Genomic DNA, 19,210 nt, shown 5'->3' on the forward strand with positions numbered 1-19,210 from the left:
TAATGTGTAATGTGATCTGATAGGGGACGGTAATGTGTAATGTGATCTGATAGGGGACCGTAATGTGTAATGTGATCTGATAGGGGACCGTAAGTGTAATGTGATCTGATAGGGACGCGTAATGTGACTGATAGGGGACGGTAGGTGCAATGTGATCTGATAGGGGACGGTAACGGTAATGTGATCTGATAGGGGACGGTGGTGTAATGTGATCTGATAGGGGACGGTAATTGTAATGTGATCTGATAGGGGACCGTAATGTGATCTGATAGGGACGGTAATGTGTAATGTGATCTGATAGGGGACGGTAAGCGTAATGTGATCTGATAGGGGACGGTAAGTAACGTGATCTGATAGGGGACGGTAATGTGTAATGTGATCCGATAGGGGACCGGTAATGTGTAATGTGATCTGATAGGGGACGGTAAGTGTAATGTGATCTGATAGGGGACGGTAATGTGTAATGTGATCTGATAGGGGACGGTAATGTGCAATGTGATCTGATAGGGACGGTAATGTAATGTGATCTGATAGGGGACGGTAATGTGTAATGTGATCCGATAGGGGACGGTAATGTGTAATGTGATCCGATAGGGGACGGTGATGTGTAATGTGATCTGATAGGGGACGGTAATGTGTAACGTGATCCGATAGGGGACGGTAACGTGTAATGTGATCCGATAGGGGACGGTAATGTGTAATGTGATCTGATAGGGGACGGTAATGTAATGTGATCTGATAGGGGACGGTAATGTGTAATGTGATCTGATAGGGGACGGCAGTAATGTGATCTGATAGGGGACCCGGTAATGTGTAATGTGATCTGATAGGGGACGGTAATGTGTAATGTGATCTGATAGGGGACGGTAATGCGTAATGTGATCTGATAGGGGACGGTAATGTAACGTGATCCGATAGGGGACGGTAATGTGTAACGTGATCCGATAGGGGACGGTAATGCGTAATGTGATCTGATAGGGGACCGTAATGTGCAATGTGATCCGATAGGGGACGGTAATGTGTAATGTGATCTGATAGGGGACCCGTAATGTGTAATGTGATCTGATAGGGGACGGTAATGTGTAATGTGATCCGATAGGGGACGGTAATGTGTAATGTGATCCGATAGGGGACGGTAATGTGTAATGTGACTCGATAGGGGACGGTAATGTGTAATGTGATCTGATAGGGGACGGTAAGTGTAATGTGATCTGATAGGGGACGGTAATGTGTAATGTGATCTGATAGGGACGCGTAATGTGTAATGTGATCTGATAGGGGACGGTAATGTGTAATGTGATCCGATAGGGGACGGTAATGTGTAACGTGATCTGATAGGGGACCGGTAATGTGTAATGTGATCCGATAGGGGACCGGTAATGTGTAATGTGATCCGATAGGGGACGGTAATGTAATGTGATCTGATAGGGGACGGTAATGTGTAATGTGATCTGATAGGGGACGGCAATGTGTAATGTGATCTGATAGGGGACGGTAAGTGTAATGTGATCCGATAGGGGACGGTAATGTGTAATGTGATCTGATAGGGGACGGTAAGTGTAATGTGATCTGATAGGGGACGGTAATGCGTAATGCGATCTGATAGGGGACCGTAATGTGTAATGTGATCTGATAGGGGACGGTAAGTGTAATGTGATCCGATAGGGGACGGTAAGTGTAATGTGATCTGATAGGGGACGGTAATGTGTAATGTGATCTGATAGGGGACGGTAATGTGTAATGTGATCTGATAGGGGACGGTAAGTGTAATGTGATTCTGATAGGGACGGTAATGTGTAATGTGATCTGATAGGGGACGGTAAGTGTAATGTGATCCGATAGGGGACCGGAAGTGTAATGTGATCTGATAGGGGACGGTAATGTGTAATGTGATCTGATAGGGGACGGTAATGTGTAATGTGATCTGATAGGGGACGGTAAGTGTAATGTGATCTGATAGGGGACCGGTAATGTGTAATGTGATCTGATAGGGGACGGTAATGTGTAATGTGATCTGATAGGGGACCCGTAATGTGTAATGTGATCTGATAGGGGACGGTAATGTGTAATGTGATCTGATAGGGGACGGTAATGTGTAATGTGATCTGATAGGGGACGGTAATGTAATGTGATCTGATAGGGGACGGTAATGTGTAATGTGATCCGATAGGGGACGGTAATGTGTAATGTGATCTGATAGGGGACCGTAATGTGTAATGTGATCCGATAGGGACGGTAATGTGTAATGTGATCTGATAGGGACGGTATATGTAATGTGATCTGATAGGGGACGGTAATGTGTAACGTGATCTGATAGGGGACGGTAATGTGATCTGATAGGGGACGGTAATGTAATGTGATCCGATAGGGGACGGTAATGTGTAATGTGATCTGATAGGGGACGGTAATGTAATGTGATCTGATAGGGGACGGTAATGTGTAATGTGATCTGATAGGGGACGGTAATGTGTAATGTGATCTGATAGGGGACGGTAATGTGTAATGTGATCTGATAGGGGACGGCAGTGTAATGTGATCTGATAGGGGACCGGTAACGTGTAATGTGATCTGATAGGGGACCGGTAATGTGTAATGTGATCTGATAGGGGACGGTAATGTGTAATGTGATCTGATAGGGGACGGTAATGTGTAATGTGATCTGATAGGGGACGCGTAATGTGCTGAGCGTGTAATGTGATCTGATAGGGGACGGTAATGTGTAATGTGATCTGATAGGGGACGGTAATGTGTAATGTGATCTGATAGGGGACGGTAATGTGTAATGTGATCCGATAGGGGACGGTAATGTGTAATGTGATCTGATAGGGGACGGCAATGTGTAATGTGATCTGATAGGGGACGGTAATGTAATGTGATCTGATAGGGGACGGTAACGTGTAATGTGATCTGATAGGGGACGGTAATGTGTAATGTGATCTGATAGGGGACGGTAATGTGTAATGTGATCCGATAGGGGACGGTAATGTGTAATGTGATCTGATAGGGGACCGTAATGTAATGTGATCTGATAGGGGACCGAATGTAACGTGATCTGATAGGGGACGGTAATGTGTAATGTGATCTGATAGGGGACGGTAATGTAATGTGATCTGATAGGGGACGGTAAGTGTAATGTGATCTGATAGGGGACCGTAATGTGTAATGTGATCTGATAGGGGACGGTAATGTGTAATGTGATCTGATAGGGGACGGTAATGTGTAATGTGATCTGATAGGGGACGGTAATGTGTAATGTGATCTGATAGGGGACGGTAATGTGTAATGTGATCTGATAGGGGACGGTATGTGTAATGTGATCCGATAGGGGACGGTAAGTGTAATGTGATCTGATAGGGGACGGTAATGTGTAATGTGATCTGATAGGGGACGGTAAGTGTAATGTGATCTGATAGGGGACGGTAATGTGTAATGTGATCTGATAGGGGACGGTAATGTGTAATGTGATCCGATAGGGGACGGTAATTGTAATGTGATCTGATAGGGGACCCGGTAATGTAATGTGATCTGATAGGGGACGGTAATGTGATCTGATAGGGACGGTAATGTGTAATGTGATCTGATAGGGGACGGTAATGTGTAATGTGATCTGATAGGGGACGGTAATGTGTAATGTGATCTGATAGGGGACGGTAATGTGTAATGTGATCTGATAGGGGACGGTAATGTGTAATGTGATCTGATAGGGGACGGTGATGTGTAATGTGATCTGATAGGGGACGGTAATGTAATGTGATCTGATAGGGGACGGTAATGTGTAATGTGATCCGATAGGGGACCGGTAATGTGTAATGTGATCTGATAGGGGACGGTAATGTGTAATGTGATCTGATAGGGGACGGTAATGTAATGTGATCTGATAGGGGACGGTAATGTGTAATGTGATCTGATAGGGGACCGTAATGTGTAATGTGATCTGATAGGGGACGGTAATGTAATGTGATCTGATAGGGGACGGTAATGTGTAATGTGATCTGATAGGGACGCGTATGTGTAATGTGATCTGATAGGGGACGGTATGTGTAATGTGATCTGATAGGGGACGGTAATGTAATGTGATCTGATAGGGACGGTAATGTGTAATGTGATCTGATAGGGGACGGTAATGTGTAATGTGATCTGATAGGGGACGGTAATGTGTAATGTGATCTGATAGGGGACGGTAATGTGTAATGTGATCTGATAGGGGACGCGTGTAATGTGATCTGATAGGGGACGGTAATGTGATCCGATAGGGGACCGTAATGTGTAATGTGATCTGATAGGGGACGGTAGTGTAATGTGATCTGATAGGGGACGGTAATGTGTAATGTGATCTGATAGGGGACGGTAATGTAATGATCTGATAGGGGACGGTAATGTGATCTGATAGGGGACGGTAATGTGTAATGTGATCTGATAGGGGACGGTAATGTGTAATGTGATCTGATAGGGACGGTAATGTGTAATGTGATCTGATAGGGGACGGTAATGTAATGTGATCTGATAGGGGACGGTAATGTGTAATGTGATCTGATAGGGGACGGTAATGTGTAATGTGATCTGATAGGGGACGGTAATGTGTAATGTGATCTGATAGGGGACCGTAATGTAATGTGATCTGATAGGGGACGGTAATGTGTAATGTGATCTGATAGGGGACGGTAATGTGTAATGTGATCTGATAGGGGACGGTAAGTGTAATGTGATCTGATAGGGGACGGTAATGTAATGTGATCTGATAGGGGACGGTAATGTGTAATGTGATCCGATAGGGGACGGTAATGTGTAATGTGATCTGATAGGGGACGGTATGTGTAATGTGATCTGATAGGGGACCGTAATGTGTAATGTGATCTGATAGGGGACGGTAATGTGTAATGTGATCTGATAGGGGACGGTAATGTGTAATGTGATCTGATAGGGGACGGTAATGTAATGTGATCTGATAGGGGACGGTAATGTGTAATGTGATCTGATAGGGGACGGTAAGTGTAATGTGATCTGATAGGGGACGGTAATGTGTAATGTGATCTGATAGGGGACGGTAATGTGTAATGTGATCCGATAGGGGACGGTAATGTGTAATGTGATCTGATAGGGGACGGTAATGTGTAATGTGATCTGATAGGGGACGGTAATGTGTAATGTGATCTGATAGGGGACGGTATGTAATGTGATCTGATAGGGGACGGTAATGTGTAATGTGATCTGATAGGGGACGGTAAGTGTAATGTGATCTGATAGGGGACGGTAATGTGTAATGTGATCTGATAGGGGACGGTAATGTGTAATGTGATCTGATAGGGGACGGTAATGTGTAATGTGATCTGATAGGGGACGGTAATGTAATGTGATCTGATAGGGGACCGTAATGTGTAACGTGATCTGATAGGGGACGGTAATGTGTAATGTGATCTGATAGGGGACGGTAATGTGTAATGTGATCTGATAGGGGACGGTAATGTGACGAAGGGTAATGTGATCTGATAGGGGACGGTAGTGTGTAATGTGATCTGATAGGGGACGGTAATGTGTAATGTGATCTGATAGGGGACGGTAAGTGTAATGTGATCTGATAGGGGACGGTAATGTGTAATGTGATCTGATAGGGGACGGTAATGTGTAATGTGATCTGATAGGGGACGCAGTAATGTGATCTGATAGGGGGACGGTAATGTGTAATGTGATCTCGATAGGGGACGGTAATGTGTAATGTGATCTGATAGGGGACGGTAATGTGTAATGTGATCCGATAGGGGACCGTAATGTGTAATGTGATCTGATAGGGGACGGTAATGTGGATAGGCGTGATCTGATAGGGGACGGTAATGTGTAATGTGATCTGATAGGGGACGGTATGTGTAATGTGATCTGATAGGGGACGGTAATGTGTAATGTGATCTGATAGGGGACGGTGATGTGTAATGTGATCTGATAGGGGACGGTAATGTGTAATGTGATCTGATAGGGGACGGTAATGTGTAATGTGATCTGATAGGGGACGGTAATGTGTAATGTGATCTGATAGGGGACGGTAATGTGTAATGTGATCTGATAGGGGACGGTAATGTGTAATGTGATCTGATAGGGGACGGTAATGTGTAATGTGATCTGATAGGGGACGGTAATGTGTAATGTGATCTGATAGGGACGGTAATGTGTAATGTGATCTGATAGGGGACCGTAATGTGTAATGTGATCTGATAGGGGACGGTGTAATGTGATCTGATAGGGACGGTAATGTGTAATGTGATCTGATAGGGGACGGTAATGTAATGTGATCTGATAGGGGACGGTGGTGTAATGTGATCTGATAGGGGACGGTAATGTGTAATGTGATCTGATAGGGGACGGTAATGTGTAATGTGATCTGATAGGGGACGGTAATGTGTAATGTGATCTGATAGGGGACGGTAATGTGTAATGTGATTCGATAGGGGACCGGTAATGTGTAATGTGATCTGATAGGGGACGGTAATGTGTAATGTGATCTGATAGGGGACGGTAATGTAATGTGATCTGATAGGGGACGGTAATGTGTAATGTGATCTGATAGGGGACGGTAATGTGTAATGTGATCTGATAGGGGACGGTAATGTGTAATGTGATCTGATAGGGGACGGTAATGTGTAATGTGATCTGATAGGGGACGGTAATGTGTAATGTGATCTGATAGGGGACGGTAATTGTAATGTGATCTGATAGGGGACGGTAATGTGTAATGTGATCTGATAGGGGACGGTAATGTGTAATGTGATCTGATAGGGGACGGTAATGTGTAATGTGATCTGATAGGGGACGGTAATGTGTAATGTGATCTGATAGGGGACCGGTAATGTGTAATGTGATCTGATAGGGGACGGTAATGTGTAATGTGATCTGATAGGGGACGGTAATGTGTAATGTGATCTGATAGGGGACGGTAAGTGTAATGTGATCTGATAGGGGACGGTAATGTGTAATGTGATCTGATAGGGGACGGTAATGTGATCTGATAGGGGACGGTAATGTGTAATGTGATCTGATAGGGGACGGTAATGTGTAATGTGATCTGATAGGGGACGGTATGTGTAATGTGATCTGATAGGGGACGGTAATGTGTAATGTGATCTGATAGGGGACGGTAATGTGTAATGTGATCTGATAGGGGACGGTAATGTGTAATGTGATCTGATAGGGGACGGTAATTGTAATGTGATCTGATAGGGACGGTAATGTGTAATGTGATCTGATAGGGGACGGTAATGTAATGTGATCTGATAGGGGACGGTAATGTGTAATGTGATCTGATAGGGGACGGTAATGTGTAATGTGATCTGATAGGGGACGGTAATGTGTAATGTGATCTGATAGGGGACGGTAATGTGTAATGTGATCTGATAGGGGACGGTAATGTGTAATGTGATCTGATAGGGGACGGTAATGTGTAATGTGATCTGATAGGGGACGGTAATGTGTAATGTGATCTGATAGGGGACGGTAATGTGTAATGTGATCTGATAGGGGGACGGTAATGTAATGATCGAAGGGTAATGTAATGTGATCTGATAGGGGACGGTAATGTGTAATGTGATCTGATAGGGGACGGTAATGTGTAATGTGATCTGATAGGGGACGGTAATGTGTAATGTGATCTGATAGGGGACGGTAATGTGTAATGTGATCTGATAGGGGACGGTAATGTGTAATGTGATCTGATAGGGGACGGTAATGTGTAATGTGATCTGATAGGGGACGGTAATGTGTAATGTGATCTGATAGGGGACGGTAATGTGTAATGTGATCTGATAGGGGACGGTAATGTGTAATGTGATCTGATAGGGGACGGTAATGTGTAATGTGATCTGATAGGGGACGGTAATGTAATGTGATCTGATAGGGGACGGTAATGTGTAATGTGATCTGATAGGGGACGGTAATGTGTAATGTGATCTGATAGGGGACGGTAATGTGTAATGTGATCTGATAGGGGACGGTAATGTGTAATGTGATCTGATAGGGGACGGTAATGTGTAATGTGATCTGATAGGGGACGGTAATGTGTAATGTGATCTGATAGGGGACGGTAATGTGTAATGTGATCTGATAGGGGACGGTAATGTGTAATGTGATCTGATAGGGGACGGTAATGTGTAATGTGATCTGATAGGGGACGGTAATGTGTAATGTGATCTGATAGGGGACGGTAATGTGTAATGTGATCTGATAGGGGACGGTAATGTGTAATGTGATCTGATAGGGGACGGTAATGTGTAATGTGATCTGATAGGGGACGGTAATGTGTAATGTGATCTGATAGGGGACGGTAATGTAATGTGATCTGATAGGGGACGGTAATGTGTAATGTGATCTGATAGGGGACGGTAATGTGTAATGTGATCTGATAGGGGACGGTAATGTGTAATGTGATCTGATAGGGGACGGTAATGTGTAATGTGATCTGATAGGGGACGGGTGTAATGTGATCTGATAGGGGACGGTATGTAATGTGATCTGATAGGGGACGGTAATGTGTAATGTGATCTGATAGGGGACGGTAGTGTGTAATGTGATCTGATAGGGGACGGTAATGTGTAATGTGATCTGATAGGGGACGGTGTGTAATGTGATCTGATAGGGACGGTAATGTGTAATGTGATCTGATAGGGGACGGTAATGTGTAATGTGATCTGATAGGGGACGGTAATGTGTAATGTGATCTGATAGGGGACGGTAATGTGTAATGTGATCTGATAGGGGACGGTAATGTGTAATGTGATCTGATAGGGGACGGTAATGTGTAATGTGATCTGATAGGGGACGGTAGTGTAATGTGATCTGATAGGGGACGGTAATGTGTAATGTGATCTGATAGGGGACGGTAATGTGTAATGTGATCTGATAGGGGACGGTAATGTGTAATGTGATCTGATAGGGGACGAGTAATGTGATCTGATAGGGGACGGTAATGTGTAATGTGATCTGATAGGGGACGGTAATGTGTAATGTGATCTGATAGGGGACGGTAATGTGTAATGTGATCTGATAGGGGACGGTAATGTGTAATGTGATCTGATAGGGACGGTAATGTGTAATGTGATCTGATAGGGGACGGTAATGTGTAATGTGATCTGATAGGGGACGGTAATGTGTAATGATCTGATAGGGGACGGTAATGTGTAATGTGATCTGATAGGGGACGGTAATGTGTAATGTGATCTGATAGGGGACGGTAATGTGTAATGTGATCTGATAGGGACGGTAATGTAATGTGATCTGATAGGGGACGGTAATGTGTAATGTGATCTGATAGGGGACGGTAATGTGTAATGTGATCTGATAGGGGACGGTAATGTGTAATGTGATCTGATAGGGACGGTAATGTAATGTGATCTGATAGGGGACGGTAATGTGTAATGTGATCTGATAGGGGACGGTAATGTAATGTGATCTGATAGGGGACGGTAGTGTGTAATGTGATCTGATAGGGGACGGTAATGTAATGTGATCTGATAGGGGACGGTAATGTGTAATGTGATCTGATAGGGGACGGTAATGTGTAATGTGATCTGATAGGGGACGGTAATGTAATGTGATCTGATAGGGGACGGTAATGTAATGTGATCTGATAGGGGACGGTAATGTGTAATGATCTGATAGGGGACGGTAATGTGTAATGTGATCTGATAGGGGACGGTAATGTGTAATGTGATCTGATAGGGGACGGTAATGTGTAATGTGATCTGATAGGGGACGGTAATGTGTAATGTGATCTGATAGGGGACGTGTAATGTGATCTGATAGGGGACGTGTAATGTGATCTGATAGGGGACGGTAATGTGTAATGTGATCTGATAGGGGACGGTAATGTGTAATGTGATCTGATAGGGGGACGGTAATGTGTAATGTGATCTGATAGGGGACGGTAATGTGTAATGTGATCTGATAGGGGACGGTAATGTGTAATGTGATCTGATAGGGGACGGTAATGTGTAATGTGATCTGATAGGGGACGGTAATGTGTAATGTGATCTGATAGGGGACGGTAATGTAATGTGATCTGATAGGGGACGGTAATGTGTAATGTGATCTGATAGGGGACGGTAATGTGTAATGTGATCTGATAGGGGACGGTAATGTGTAATGTGATCTGATAGGGGACGGTAATGTAATGTGATCTGATAGGGGACGGTAATGTGTAATGTGATCTGATAGGGGACGGTAATGTAATGTGATCTGATAGGGGACGGTAATGTGTAATGTGATCTGATAGGGGACGGTAATGTGTAATGTGATCTGATAGGGGACGGTAATGTGTAATGTGATCTGATAGGGACTGTGTAATGTGATCTGATAGGGACGGTAATGTGTAATGTGATCTGATAGGGGACGGTAATGTGTAATGTGATCTGATAGGGGACGGTGGAATGTAATGTGATCTGATAGGGGACGGTAATGTGTAATGTGATCTGATAGGGGACGGTAATGTAATGTGATCTGATAGGGGACGGTAATGTAATGTGATCTGATAGGGGACGGTAGTGTAATGTGATCTGATAGGGGGACGGTAATGTGTAATGTGATCTGATAGGGGACGGTAATGTGTAATGTGATCTGATAGGGGACGGTAATGTGTAATGTGATCTGATAGGGGACGGTAATGTGTGATCTGATAGGGACGGTAATGTGATCTGATAGGGGACGGTAATGTGTAATGTGATCTGATAGGGGACGGTAATGTGTAATGTGATCTGATAGGGGACGGTAATGTGTAATGTGATCTGATAGGGGACGGTAATGTGTAATGTGATCTGATAGGGGACGGTAATGTGTAATGTGATCTGATAGGGGACGGTAATGTGTAATGTGATCTGATAGGGGACGGTAATGTGTAATGTGATCTGATAGGGGACGGTAATGTGTAATGTGATCTGATAGGGGACGGTAAGTGTAATGTGATCTGATAGGGGACGGTAATGTGTAATGTGATCTGATAGGGGACGGTAATGTGTAATGTGATCTGATAGGGGACGGTAATGTGTAATGTGATCTGATAGGGGACGGTAATGTGTAATGTGATCTGATAGGGGACGGTAATGTGTAATGTGATCTGATAGGGGACGGTAATGTGATCTGATAGGGGACGGTAATGTGTAATGTGATCTGATAGGGGACGGTAATGTGTAATGTGATCTGATAGGGGACGGTAATGTGTAATGTGATCTGATAGGGGACGGTAATGTGTAATGTGATCTGATAGGGACGGTAATGTGATCTGATAGGGGACGTAAGTGTAATGTGATCTGATAGGGGACGGTAATGTGTAATGTGATCTGATAGGGGACGGTAATGTGTAATGTGATCTGATAGGGGACGGTAATGTGTAATGTGATCTGATAGGGGACGGTAATGTGTAATGTGATCTGATAGGGGACGGTAATGTGATCTGATAGGGGACGGTAATGTATAATGTGATCTGATAGGGGACGGTAATGTGTAATGTGATCTGATAGGGGACGGTAATGTGTAATGTGATCTGATAGGGGACGGTAATGTGTAATGTGATCTGATAGGGGACGGTGTGTAATGTGATCTGATAGGGGACGGTAATGTGTAATGTGATCTGATAGGGGACGGTAATGTGTAATGTGATCTGATAGGGGACGGTAATGTGATCTGATAGGGGACGGTAATGTAATGTGATCTGATAGGGACGGTAATGTGTAATGTGATCTGATAGGGGACGGTAATGTGTAATGTGATCTGATAGGGGACGGTAATGTGTAATGTGATCTGATAGGGGACGGTAATGTGTAATGTGATCTGATAGGGGACGGTAATGTGTAATGTGATCTGATAGGGGACGGTAATGTGTAATGTGATCTGATAGGGGACGGTAATGTGTAATGTGATCTGATAGGGGACGGTAATGTGTAATGTGATCTGATAGGGGACGGTAATGTGTAATGTGATCTGATAGGGGACGGTAATGTGTAATGTGATCTGATAGGGGACGGTAATGTGTAATGTGATCTGATAGGGGACGGTAATGTGTAATGTGATCTGATAGGGGACGGTAATGTGTAATGTGATCTGATAGGGGACGGTAATGTGTAATGTGATCTGATAGGGGACGGTAATGTGTAATGTGATCTGATAGGGGACGGTAATGTGTAATGTGATCTGATAGGGGACGGTAATGTGTAATGTGATCTGATAGGGGACGGTAATGTGTAATTGTGATCTGATAGGGGACGGTAATGTGTAATGTGATCTGATAGGGGACGGTAATGTGTAATGTGATCTGATAGGGGACGGTAATGTGTAATGTGATCTGATAGGGGACGGTAATGTGTAATGTGATCTGATAGGGGACGGTAATGTGTAATGTGATCTGATAGGGGGACGGTAATGTGTAATGTGATCTGATAGGGGACGGTAATGTGTAATGTGATCTGATAGGGGACGGTAATGTGTAATGTGATCTGATAGGGGACGGTAATGTGTAATGTGATCTGATAGGGGACGGTAATGTGTAATGTGATCTGATAGGGGACGGTAATGTGATCTGATAGGGGACGGTAATGTGTAATGTGATCTGATAGGGGACGGTAATGTGTAATGTGATCTGATAGGGGACGGTAATGTGTAATGTGATCTGATAGGGGACGGTAATGTGTAATGTGATCTGATAGGGGACGGTAATGTGTAATTGTGATCTGATAGGGGACGGTAATGTGTAATGTGATCTGATAGGGGACGGTAATGTGTAATGTGATCTGATAGGGGACGGTAATGTGTAATGTGATCTGATAGGGGACGGTAATGTGATCTGATAGGGGACGGTAATGTGTAATGTGATCTGATAGGGGACGGTAATGTGTAATGTGATCTGATAGGGGACGGTAATGTGATCTGATAGGGGACGGTAATGTGTAATGTGATCTGATAGGGGACGGTAATGTGTAATGTGATCTGATAGGGGACGGTAATGTGATCTGATAGGGGACGGTAATGTGATCTGATAGGGGACGGTAATGTGTAATGTGATCTGATAGGGGACGGTGGTGTGTAATGTGATCTGATAGGGGACGGTAATGTGTAATGTGATCTGATAGGGGACGGTAATGTGTAATGTGATCTGATAGGGGACGGTAATGTGTAATGTGATCTGATAGGGGACGGTAATGTGATCTGATAGGGGACGGTAATGTGATCTGATAGGGGACGGTAATGTGATCTGATAGGGGACGGTAATGTGATCTGATAGGGACGGTAATGTGATCTGATAGGGGACGGTAATGTGTAATGTGATCTGATAGGGGACGGTAATGTGTAATGTGATCTGATAGGGGACGGTAATGTGATCTGATAGGGGACGGTAATGTGATCTGATAGGGGACGAATGTAATGTGATCTGATAGGGGACTGTGTAATGTGATCTGATAGGGACGGTAATGTGTAATGTGATCTGATAGGGGACGGTAATGTGTAATGTGATCTGATAGGGGACGGTAATGTGTAATGTGATCTGATAGGGGACGGTAATGTGTAATGTGATCTGATAGGGGACGGTAATGTGTAATGTGATCTGATAGGGGACGGTAATGTGTAATGTGATCTGATAGGGGACGGTAATGTGTAATGTGATCTGATAGGGGACGGTAATGTGTAATGTGATCTGATAGGGGACGGTAATGTGTAATGTGATCTGATAGGGGACGGTGTAATGTGATCTGATAGGGGACGGTAATGTGTAATGTGATCTGATAGGGGACGGTAATGTGTAATGTGATCTGATAGGGGACGGTAATGTGTAATGTGATCTGATAGGGGACGGTAATGTGTAATGTGATCTGATAGGGGACGGTAATGTATAATGTCTTGTGATCTGATAGGGGACGGTAATGTATATGAATCGTGATCTGATAGGGGACGGTAATGTGTAATGTGATCTGATAGGGGACGGTAAGTGTAATGTGATCTGATAGGGGACGTGTAATGTGATCTGATAGGGGACGGTAATGTGTAATGTGATCTGATAGGGGACGGTAATGTGTAATGTGATCTGATAGGGGACGGTAATGTGATCTGATAGGGGACGGTAATGTGTAATGTGATCTGATAGGGGACGGTAATGTGTAATGTGATCTGATAGGGGACGGTAATGTGATCTGATAGGGGACGGTAATGTGATCTGATAGGGGACGGTAATGTGTAATGTGATCTGATAGGGGACGGTGGTGTGTAATGTGATCTGATAGGGGACGGTAATGTGTAATGTGATCTGATAGGGGACGGTAATGTGTAATGTGATCTGATAGGGGACGGTAATGTGTAATGTGATCTGATAGGGGACGGTAATGTGATCTGATAGGGGACGGTAATGTGATCTGATAGGGGACGTGTAATGTGATCTGATAGGGGACGGTAATGTGATCTGATAGGGGACGGTAATGTGATCTGATAGGGGACGGTAATGTGTAATGTGATCTGATAGGGGACGGTGGTGTGTAATGTGATCTGATAGGGGACGGTAATGTGATCTGATAGGGGACGGTAATGTGATCTGATAGGGGACGGTAATGTGATCTGATAGGGGACGGTAATGTGATCTGATAGGGGACGGTAATGTGTAATGTGATCTGATAGGGGACGGTAATGTGTAATGTGATCTGATAGGGGACGGTAATGTGTAATGTGATCTGATAGGGGACGGTAATGTGTAATGTGATCTGATAGGGGACGGTAATGTGTAATGTGATCTGATAGGGGACGGTAATGTGATTGGGACGGTAATGTGATCTGATAGGGGACGGTAATGTGATCTGATAGGGGACGGTAATGTGATCTGATAGGGGACGGTAATGTGATCTGATAGGGGACGGTAATGTGATCTGATAGGGGACGGTAATGTGTAATGTGATCTGATAGGGGACGGTAATGTGTAATGTGATCTGATAGGGGACGGTAATGTGTAATGTGATCTGATAGGGGACGGTAATGTGTAATGTGATCTGATAGGGGACGGTAATGTGTAATGAATCCTTGTGATCTGATAGGGGACGGTAATGTATAATTGTGATCTGATAGGGGACGGTAATGTATAATGAATCCTTGTGATCTGATAGGGGACGGTAATGTATAATGTGATCTGATAGGGGACGGTAATGTATAATGAATCCTTGTGATCTGATAGGGGACGGTAATCCGTGTTTTCTCCATCCCTGAGGGACAGAAACTGTTTGAGTTCCGTCGAGGAGTCAAAAGGTAGGACTCCTCCTCCTCCTCCCTCCTCCTCCTCCCTATTCTCTCTCTATCCATCTCTATGTCCATTTCTCCTTCTCCCTCCTCCTCCTCCTCCTCCTCCCTATTCTCTCTCTATCCATCTCTATGTCCATTTCTCCTCCCTCCTCCTCCTCCTCCCTATTCTCTCTCTATCCATCTCTATGTCCATTTCTCCTCCTCCCTCCTCCTCCTCCTCCTCCCTATTCTCTCTCTATCCATCTCTATGTCCATTTCTCCTCCTCCCTCCTCCTCCTCCTCCCTATTCTCTCTCTATCCATCTCTATGTCCATTTCTCCTCCTCCCTCCTCCTCCTCCCTATTCTCTCTCTATCCATCTCTATGTCCATTTCTCCTCCTCCCTCCTCCTCCTCCTCCTCCCTATTCTCTCTCTATCCATCTCTATGTCCATTTCTCCTCCTCCCTCCTCCTCCTCCTCCTCCTCCCTATTCTCTCTCTATCCATCTCTATGTCCATTTCTCCTCCTCCTCCTCCTCCTCCTCCCTATTCTCTCTCTATCCATCTCTATGTCCATTTCTCCTTCTCCTCCTCCTCCTCCTCCTCCCTATTCTCTCTCTATCCATCTCTATGTCCATTTCTCCTCCTCCCTCCTCCTCCTCCTCCTCCTCCCTATTCTCTCTCTATCCATCTCTATGTCCATTTCCTCCTCCCTCCTCCTCCTCCTCCCTATTCTCTCTCTATCCATCTCTATGTCCATTTCTCCTCCTCCTCCTCCTCCTCCTCCTCCCTATTCTCTCTCTATCCATCTCTATGTCCATTTCTCCTCCTCCTCCTCCTCCTCCCTATTCTCTCTCTATCCATCTCTATGTCCATTTCTCTCCTCCTCCTCCTCCTCCTCCTCCCGATTCTCTCTCTATCCATCTCTATGTCCATTTCTCCTCCTCCTCCTCCTCCTCCCTATTCTCTCTCTATCCATCTCTATGTCCATTTCTCCTTCTCCTCCTCCTCCTCCTCCTCCCTATTCTCTCTCTATCCATCTCTATGTCCATTTCTCCTCCCTCCTCCTCCTCCTCCCCTATTCTCTCTCTATCCATCTCTATGTCCATTTCTCCTCCTCCTCCTCCTCCTCCTCCTCCCTATTCTCTCTCTATCCATCTCTATGTCCATTTCTCCTCCCCTCCTCCTCCTCCTCCTCCCTATTCTCTCTCTATCCATCTCTATGTCCATTTCTCCTCCTCCTCCTCCTCCCTATTCTCTCTCTATCCATCTCTATGTCCATTTCTCCTCCTCCCTCCTCCTCCTCCTCCTCCCTATTCTCTCTCTATCCATCTCTATGTCCATTTCTCCTCCTCCCCTCCTCCTCCCTATTCTCTCTCTATCCATCTCTATGTCCATTTCTCCTCCTCCTCCTCCTCCTCCTCCCTATTCTCTCTCTATCCATCTCTATGTCCATTTCTCCTCCTCCCTCCTCCCCTCCTCCTCCTCCCTATTCTCTCTCTATCCATCTCTATGTCCATTTCTCCTCCTCCTCCTCCTCCTCCCTATTCTCTCTCTATCCATCTCTATGTCCATTTCTCCTCCTCCTCCTCCTCCTCCTCCTCCCTATTCTCTCTCTATCCATCTCTATGTCCATTTCTCCTCCTCCTCCTCCTCCTCCCTATTCTCTCTCTATCCATCTCTATGTCCATTTCTCCTCCTCCTCCTCCTCCCCTATTCTCTCTCTATCCATCTCTATGTCCATTTCTCCTCCTCCTCCCTCCTCCTCCTCCCTATTCTCTCTCTATCCATCTCTATGTCCATTTCTCCTCCCTCCTCCTCCTCCTCCTCCTCCCTATTCTCTCTCTATCCATCTCTATGTCCATTTCTCCTCCTCCTCCTCCTCCTCCTCCTCCCTATTCTCTCTCTATCCATCTCTATGTCCATTTCTCCTCCTCCTCCTCCTCCTCCTCCCTATTCTCTCTCTATCCATCTCTATGTCCATTTCTCCTCCTCCTCCTCCTCCTCCTCCTCCCTATTCTCTCTCTATCCATCTCTATGTCCATTTCTCCTCCTCCTCCTCCTCCTCCTCCCTATTCTCTCTCTATCCATCTCTATGTCCATTTCTCCTCTCCTCCTCCTCCTCCTCCTCCCTATTCTCTCTCTATCCATCTCTATGTCCATTTCTCCTCCTCCTCCTCCTCCTCCTCCCTATTCTCTCTCTATCCATCTCTATGTCCATTTCTCCTCCTCCTCCTCCTCCTCCTCCTCCCTATTCTCTCTCTATCCATCTCTATGTCCATTTCTCCTCCTCCCTCCTCCTCCTCCTCCTCCCTATTCTCTCTCTATCCATCTCTATGTCCATTTCTCCTCCTCCCTCCTCCTCCTCCTCCTCCCTATTCTCTCTCTATCCATCTCTATGTCCATTTCTCCTCCTCCTCCTCCTCCTCCTCCTCCCTATTCTCTCTCTATCCATCTCTATGTCCATTTCTCCTCCTCCTCCTCCTCCTCCTCCCTATTCTCTCTCTATCCATCTCTATGTCCATTTCTCCTCCTCCTCCTCCTCCTCCTCCTCCCTATTCTCTCTCTATCCATCTCTATGTCCATTTCTCCTCCTCCCTCCTCCTCCTCCTCCCTATTCTCTCTCTATCCATCTCTATGTCCATTTCTCCTCCTCCTCCTCCTCCTCCTCCCTATTCTCTCTCTATCCATCTCTATGTCCATTTCTCCTCCTCCTCCTCCTCCTCCTCCTCCTCCCTATTCTCTCTCTATCCATCTCTATGTCCATTTCTCCTCCTCCTCCTCCTCCCTCCCTATTCTCTCTCTATCCATCTCTATGTCCATTTCTCCTCCTCCTCCTCCTCCTCCTCCTCCCTATTCTCTCTCTATCCATCTCTATGTCCATTTCTCCTCCTCCTCCTCCTCCTCCTCCCTATTCTCTCTCTATCCATCTCTATGTCCATTTCTCCTCCTCCTCCTCCTCCTCCTCCTCCCTATTCTCTCTCTATCCATCTCTATGTCCATTTCTCCTCCTCCTCCTCCTCCTCCTCCCTATTCTCTCTCTATCCATCTCTATGTCCATTTCTCCTCCTCCCTCCTCCTCCTCCTCCTCCTATTCTCTCTCTATCCATCTCTATGTCCATTTCTCCTCCCTCCTCCTCCTCCTCCTCCCTATTCTCTCTCTATCCATCTCTATGTCCATTTCTCCTCCTCCCTCCTCCTCCTCCTCCTCCCTATTCTCTCTCTATCCATCTCTATGTCCATTTCTCTTCCCTCCTCCTCCTCCCTATTCTCTCTCTATCCATCTCTATGTCCATTTCTCCTCCTCCTCCTCCTCCTCCTCCTCCCTATTCTCTCTCTATCCATCTCTATGTCCATTTCTCCTCCTCCCTCCTCCTCCCTATTCTCTCTCTATCCATCTCTATGTCCATTTCTCCTCCTCCCTCCTCCTCCTCCTCCCTATTCTCTCTCTATCCATCTCTATGTCCATTTCTCCTCCTCCTCCTCCTCCTCCTCCTCCTCCCTATTCTCTCTCTATCCATCTCTATGTCCATTTCTCCTCCTCCTCCTCCTCCTCCCTATTCTCTCTCTATCCATCTCTATGTCCATTTCTCCTCCCTCCTCCTCCTCCTCCTCCTCCCTATTCTCTCTCTATCCATCTCTATGTCCATTTCTCCTCCTCCTCCTCCTCCTCCCTATTCTCTCTCTATCCATCTCTATGTCCATTTCTCCTCCTCCTCCTCCTCCTCCCTATTCTCTCTCTATCCATCTCTATGTCCATTTCTCCTCCCTCCTCCTCCTCCTCCTCCTCCCTATTCTCTCTCTATCCATCTCTATGTCCATTTCTCCTCCCTCCTCCTCCTCCTCCTCCCTATTCTCTCTCTATCCATCTCTATGTCCATTTCTCCTCCTCCTCCTCCTCCTCCTCCTCCCTATTCTCTCTCTATCCATCTCTATGTCCATTTCTCCTCCTCCTCCTCCTCCTATTCTCTCTCTATCCATCTCTATGT

General features: G+C 45.5%; 1 protein-coding gene across 5 annotated transcripts in view; it reads left to right on the forward strand.

The window, feature by feature from the left end:
* The window catches only part of LOC123732691 (WD repeat domain phosphoinositide-interacting protein 2), an 85,674-nt gene that overhangs the window by 46,759 nt on the left and 19,705 nt on the right, over nt 1–19,210 (forward strand). For all 5 annotated transcript variants that reach the window (XM_045711941.1, XM_045711943.1, XM_045711945.1 and 2 more), the window contains one exon: nt 15,179–15,249. In XM_045711941.1, the coding sequence (XP_045567897.1) occupies nt 15,179–15,249 (71 nt within the window). The remainder of the gene's footprint in view (nt 1–15,178; nt 15,250–19,210) is intronic.

The sequence above is a fragment of the Salmo salar genome, unplaced genomic scaffold (genome assembly GCF_905237065.1).
Source record: "Salmo salar unplaced genomic scaffold, Ssal_v3.1, whole genome shotgun sequence".
Taxonomy (NCBI): Eukaryota; Metazoa; Chordata; class Actinopteri; order Salmoniformes; family Salmonidae; genus Salmo; species Salmo salar.